Source organism: Teleopsis dalmanni, unplaced genomic scaffold (assembly GCF_002237135.1).
Source record: "Teleopsis dalmanni isolate 2A unplaced genomic scaffold, ASM223713v2 unscaffolded_contig_1935, whole genome shotgun sequence".
Lineage (NCBI taxonomy): Eukaryota > Metazoa > Arthropoda > Insecta > Diptera > Diopsidae > Teleopsis > Teleopsis dalmanni.
This window is the reverse complement of record NW_024033317.1, coordinates 1,541-8,038: the sequence shown is the minus strand read 5'-3', so window position 1 is coordinate 8,038 and position 6,498 is coordinate 1,541. Positions and strand designations below refer to the sequence as shown.

General features: G+C 29.7%; 2 protein-coding genes across 2 annotated transcripts; one reads left to right on the top strand and one right to left on the bottom strand.

Annotated features, from left to right (window-relative positions):
- The first annotated feature begins 883 nt into the window (after positions 1-883).
- LOC119664447 lies at positions 884-2,421 on the top strand. Its single transcript, XM_038073934.1, has 3 exons — positions 884-1,118; positions 1,198-1,552; positions 1,977-2,421. Exons 1-3 carry the CDS (start codon positions 1,084-1,086, stop codon positions 2,280-2,282), a joined length of 696 nt encoding a protein of 231 aa, XP_037929862.1. The 5' UTR covers positions 884-1,083; the 3' UTR covers positions 2,283-2,421.
- A 3,061-nt stretch (positions 2,422-5,482) lies between these two features.
- LOC119664448 lies at positions 5,483-6,234 on the bottom strand. The gene is made up of 3 exons (XM_038073935.1): positions 6,146-6,234; positions 5,968-6,088; positions 5,483-5,855 (listed from the first exon to the last, which is right to left on the bottom strand). The coding sequence occupies exons 1-3, from the start codon at positions 6,181-6,183 to the stop codon at positions 5,511-5,513; spliced, it is 504 nt and encodes a 167-aa protein (XP_037929863.1). The 5' UTR covers positions 6,184-6,234; the 3' UTR covers positions 5,483-5,510.
- Positions 6,235-6,498: the final 264 nt, after the last annotated feature.

The window sequence follows — 6,498 nt, the reverse complement described above, 5'->3', positions numbered from 1 at the left end:
AGGATTAATGTATCTCTTGTGAAACACTGCTTTTTATGGTAATGTTTAGATGAGAACTGAAAGTGATGCTCAAATGTTAAGGTTTAGACATAAGTTATTATTTTCATGATATACATTCAATACAACTCAATCAAATGAATCGGTTGTGTTTTATTTTTATTTAAAAGAAAATACAATTTGTAACTTATATATACATACACATATACTTGTATATATTTAAATTTGAACATGTATCTGCGCATATTATACATCAAAATAGCAAAACATGATTGTTTATACATTAACTTTAAATAAAACTCATATAAATCATTTAATGATCTAGGATTTTCCCGATCTTTACATATTAGAATAAAAGCACGAGTTTTTTCCATAAAGTAGTAAAGTATTACAAATATTTAAAACAATAGACATTAAGATATTTCATTAACACGAGTTTTTTCACACACAAAAGGATCAGTTTAAAATAAAATATGTGTAAACAAAAGAAAAGGAATAACGGATAATTTAAACAATGACGGCAGACAAGGTTGTGTTATACAAATAATGGACTGTCTACCAGTGAGTAAAACCCAAGCTAATTAAAGCGTAACATTTTTAAACGAAATAGCATGTTAGATTTAGTATTTAAGAAACGAAAATATAAATATAAAGGTAGTTAAACATTTGATATATACGCGTAAAGTTGTTTTTTATTCAATGTATATAAATATAAAAAATATATATTTAAACATTTTTGAAACGATCTTTTGCAAGATTTGTGAGTGTGGTGAGTTGAGAGATCCTCGTCAGAACTCCTTGTAAATTTCATGTAAAGTCCACCTTGCATTTGAAAATTGTGCATGCATATCTCGCCGTGTTGATCAACTAAGCATCTTAATGCATTTGAATTCTAGCTGTGTATTGTTACAGAAGTTTTGTTTGGCTTAGCAACGATTTTATCTGTCATTTTTAACAAAATTTTTATAAACAATATTAACGAACGATAAAAAAAATCAATTGGTGCAAAACATATAAAACTAATAATAAAATAAAATAAAATAAAATCGAAGTGCTTATCTGAGGTGTGTTGCAAAGGTGACAATAATGTTGGGTTTGTTGGTGTCAAGTTGCGGACGAAGGTAAACTGCTAGGCAGGATTATGTCATACCAAAAAATTTCCATAGAAATATTGTTAAAACATTTTATGTTTCTTTACAGAAGTCAATTTCTACAACTGCCCAGATATCATGTACATACAAAAATAAACACTGCCCGAGATTTTAGTGCCAGGCTGAAAAATATTAATAAATTGGTACGAAATTTGGAAACAAAAACACATAGGAGCACACAGGGAACAAGCAAGAGTAATGGCTTATCAAGGCATACACTAATATTTGGTGGATTTGGAGTTTCCGTAGCGTTATGTGGTCGCCATTTTCTGTACAAACATCAAGTGAGATGCGAAGGCAATCGCTTATCAGGTGTCCTGCAAAAAACACTTATGCAAGATGAAAATAAATTTGATTGGAAACGTTTTTTGTCGTATCTATGGAAATTAGTATGTGCGATTGCTGTAAGTTTTTGGTATTTTTTAAAACAGATAAAATATATAAAGTTACTTTGAGGTGATAAGCGCTTAGATTCAATTAGTTTTTGCTAATCAAGTGAGGTCATTTCTTATCTGCTGCTTAGCTGAAAGTCTTCTCAAAAAAAACAGCAATAATGTTTATAATTCAAATTATTAGTATTTACTATATTTTATAAATGTATAATTGGAAAGATTTTTGATTTTAAATCGCTTTTGTAAGTTTTCTGCATCACTTAATTAATCAGCTACATGCTTCATATTGGATGTCATTATGTTATTAATCCATAATAGATTTTAAGTTACTTTATTTAACTTTTTTTATTTGTGTAAACGCTGTTCACCTTATTTGAAAATATTAAAAATTTTATATATCTAAAATATAAATATTTAAATATTTCTCTATTTGCAGGAAGCTCTTCTGCGTTTCAAAACGGTAGCAAGTAATGCAAGTACTTATGCCAAGGAAACGTTACAAAATGTCTCTATTAATGATATTAAGGAACCAGCAACTATTTTACTCAGCTCATATTTGCTACCATCAGGTGTCACCCTCACTTATCTTTATTTGCTCAGTCGCATGGGAAACAATCCGGTGATGATAAAGATCGTTGATAAAGTCTTTGATGATCTTAATCTCCCAGTTTACAACGACCTCAAACGAACTCGCAGAAATAATTCGGGTGGGAGAGAATCCGATTATTATAAAACTTGTTGATGATCTCAATCTTCCAGTTTACAACGACCTCAAACGACCGGCAGAAATAAGTCACTATAATCGCAAATCGTTGTAAGCAATATTTTAATAAATATCTTTTATTCTCATTTTAATATAAATCAAATCTCATAAATATAAATGATATAAATTGTTTATATGATACAAAAAAATACAAATTTAGGATAAATTATTGAGTTTATAGGAAAAAATCAAATTGAATTAATACATACTGATTTGAATAAATAAATTATTTCTTATGTAAGATAGACCATTTAATACAGAATAATTACTTGAAAATTCATTAAATAATAAGTATTTTTACAAAACCTTAAACGCTTCGCAGGCCTTAGCTATTAGAGGACACTCAAAGGGTGTATTATCGCTTTGGTTATTGCTATCATCTTCACATTCGTCTTGTACAGCAGTAATAGATGTTCAAATAGCGTCGTTGTTATATTCCTGGCATATATAACGATTATCGTCAAAGCCTACTACATTTTCAACAGTTTCGACGAAAGCCTGTGTGTCGTACCAGACGATGAAGATATTGTATTCATTTCAATTAATAATGGACATTCAGCGAAGCCTGCATGGTGAAAACAGTTTGAGATTGTATTAGGTTTCACATCATTCCATGATCCTTTCAACATTAAAATTGTTGCGAAAGATTTAATTTTGGCTCTTTGAAATTATCAATGTTGTCGATTTCGATAATTCGTCTTCAATGATTTTATGTCTTGATCCATAGGCTGTAATATTGATGTAACGTTCGATGACAAAAAAAAAACAGTTTGATTGGGTTAAAATCTTTAACATAACGATGAGTAGGAAAGTTTGAAACATATTTTTCTTTATTCTTTTGTAAGACCTTTACCCAATCACTTACTCATTTCTCAAAAAGTTTTGACGTTATCTATGTCTTTGTATTATATTTGTATTTAACTGACTAATAGTGAACTTTCTGAAAACATTGCGGACTTTTCGATGTTCCAATCACTAAAAGCTATTTTTTTAATGTTCCAGACATATTGGTGTCTGCATTTGAGTATTTTTTATCTTTGAACTTAAAACAGTATAGCGGTGTTAAATTAAAAAATACACCATAATGCTGACGAAACAGCATTAAAAATATTGTCAGCAGAATACTCTACCATTTTTCAGAGACTCCGTATGGTACAGCATCACGTTTGGCGGATAATTTACCAAAAATAATTTTGTGTCGTGCTCGAAATCATTAAATGGAAGATATCAAAATTTCCTTATCAAATTCAAGGCGTAAAGAGAGATTTTGAAGACACCTCGAGTTAATAAAGAGTAAAAGTGCTCAAGTGCACTGGCTTAAATAGCTTCAACATAATAATAGTTATTAGAATAATTAATAACAATACCCAAACAATAACCCAGGCGAGCAATAAGTAATCATTTTTTTCCGAGTATTATCGTTTGGCTATTGTTTATGCTAGCTAGGTTAATAACATACCCAAACAATAAAGGCTCAGTTAGACGGTAATTAACGTAAGAAAATAATTCAAAGCGAAATGCGCAATCAATCAAACCTGCGTATTTGATAGGAACGAAATAAATAATGTTCGCCGCTTTTGTTTATTTCGTTCCTATCAAATAAGCAGATTTGGCTGATTGCGCGTTTCGCTTTGAATTAATTTCTTACGTTACTTACCGTCTAACTGAGCCTTAACACAGGCGAGTAGTAAGTTATCATTCTTCGGCGAATATTATCGTTTGGCGATTGGTTATTAGCAAAACTATATCTACGTCATATACTCTATTCTTTTGTCTATATTGAGAGTCTATATTTGAAATATAATAAAAAATATTAAACGCTGAATTATTTAACATAAATGAATCTATAGCTGGATTAAAAAATATATAAAAATCATTATAAAAAAAAACAGGTCGATAAATAAATTCAAAAAATTTTATACTTTTGACTAAATTTATTGTATAAAGGCTATTATCGTAAACTATATAATATAAATATAAGGCTAATGCTGTATTTAACGCTAAAAACCGAAATGTTTATGTATATTTAGGCCGTGTCCGAGTTCGTGTAAATTGATGGAAAATTGTAGGAAATAGTAAAATATGTCGGTATGGCAGCGAATGTTGGTATTTACCAGAATTTCGAGTAGGGTAAATTAGGTAAAAATTAGGTAAATTAGGTGTTACCCTTGTGAAAATTTTATAAGATGTTTAATAAATAAATAAAAACATTTGAAAACTTTTAACCAAAAATAATAAATAAGTGCAGTAAAGAAAATAAATAAATATTTACATAAGTGCTCTGTAGAAACAAATCTGAGGTTTCTAAGCTAATATCCGTCCTTACGGGTCACTGCTCCATAGGACGGCATGGGGCTAGACTTGGCCTTCCCTGTGATACCTCATGCAATGCGTGTCTACCAATACTTGAAGAAATGACACCAGAACACCTGATGTGTTTTTGTCCAGGTCTGGCCAGAACTAGGTTTAAGTTTCTAGGGGCCCCTTTCTTCAACTCACTTAGCGATATCTCCAGTATCAGCATTAGCCAGATTCTTGCCTTTATTAATGCCTCTGTTTTTGTGGATTCAAAACGGCTTTCATCCTTAGCTATTTGAGGAGGATTCATCCTCTCTCCACCACAACTAACTAACTTACATAAGTGCAGCGCAAATAATCCCTAGGAAATTTCAATTTACTTTACCTCAATTTACTCGAACTCGCACACGGCCATAATTTACTTTTTTCTTATATACAATAAAATCAAATCTCAGAATGGTTACAGGCTTCTCGGGGAGGTATGCATATCTGATGTCAATTATTGTTTAGTCTGATGAAGTGATAAACAATAATTCAGTCAAGGCGTAAAGAGAGGTTTTGAAGATACCTCGAAATTATTAAGAGTAAAAGTGCTCAATTGCACTGGCTCAAATAGCTTCAACATAATGATATAATCATAAAAATATGATTAGTTTACGTATAATATATATTGGATTCGATATCATATAGAATGTCTTACACATTTTTTGCACTTTCTCACAGAAGTATAATAATTGTTCGCAGATTTATATATTAATCGTGAGACCTCTTCATTAACACAATGAATTCTGAACTTCAAATTTTATTTATCAAAATAAAAATTGAATTTTTGAAAAAATAATTAAAATATAAATAATTATTTCATTTAGAAAAATTTGTTTTTAATTATTTTTTAATAATTATAAATGACTACAGGCGTTTTCCTTTCCCACGAGTATTTGTACCATCACCGGTGGAAGGAGAGTTAGTTTTACCAATTGAGTCATCATTAGGATCGGAGGAGGAGTTTTTTGATCTCTTGCTATAAAGGACAGCAGCATTTTTGACATTATAATTTTTATATTCGACAAGTTCCTCAGCTGTTTCCTCACGGATTGTAGGAAGTGAGAAATTCGAACAATAATTTTTTAATTGGCATTTGCCATCAGATACACGAATATTCTCTTTGTGCGAAAGAGCATTAAGACGAGACATTTCATTCATGTAGAATTCTACACGTTCATAAGAAGATTGCAGGAAACTATCCATTTTAATCTAAAGTTGAGAATAATTTGGTTAGTAATAATTATATATATATTTGTAATTTTATATATAATTTTTAATTTTATTACATTTTTTATTAAGTTAATAAATATTATAAGTTTACCTTTAACAGTTTGGTCTGTAGAGCTAAATTTTCAGCTATATCATGTGTACTCCCATCAGTCATAAGACGATCAATGCGGTCAAACTCTTCCTCGATATTTGCTAAGGTCCAGTCCCTGTCTCTGGACATTCATTTCTGTAGTAATTTTAAATTTTAATTTAAAATATGTTTTACTTACAAATTTTGTTGACTTTCATTATGTTTTTTATTTGCCATGTTGAGAAAGTAAATTTAGTCTTCTCCGAATGAACGTACTGGTTAACAATTTTTTTTGTTTTAAATTTTTATATATAACGTAACTAATTTTATATATTTCTAAGCTACTAAGTTTAAAATTTAAAATAGCTGTAAAATTTTTAATTTTAATTTAGTTTTTATTTCAACATAAATTTGTTTTAGTAAAACCTACCTGCGAGGTAGGTGAACTTTATGAGAATGTAAATAGGTGGGATATTTTATATTAGTACATATGTTCTCTTATTTAGAAGATACATCTAAATGGTTTTTTCACTATATTCACATTTGTGGTTA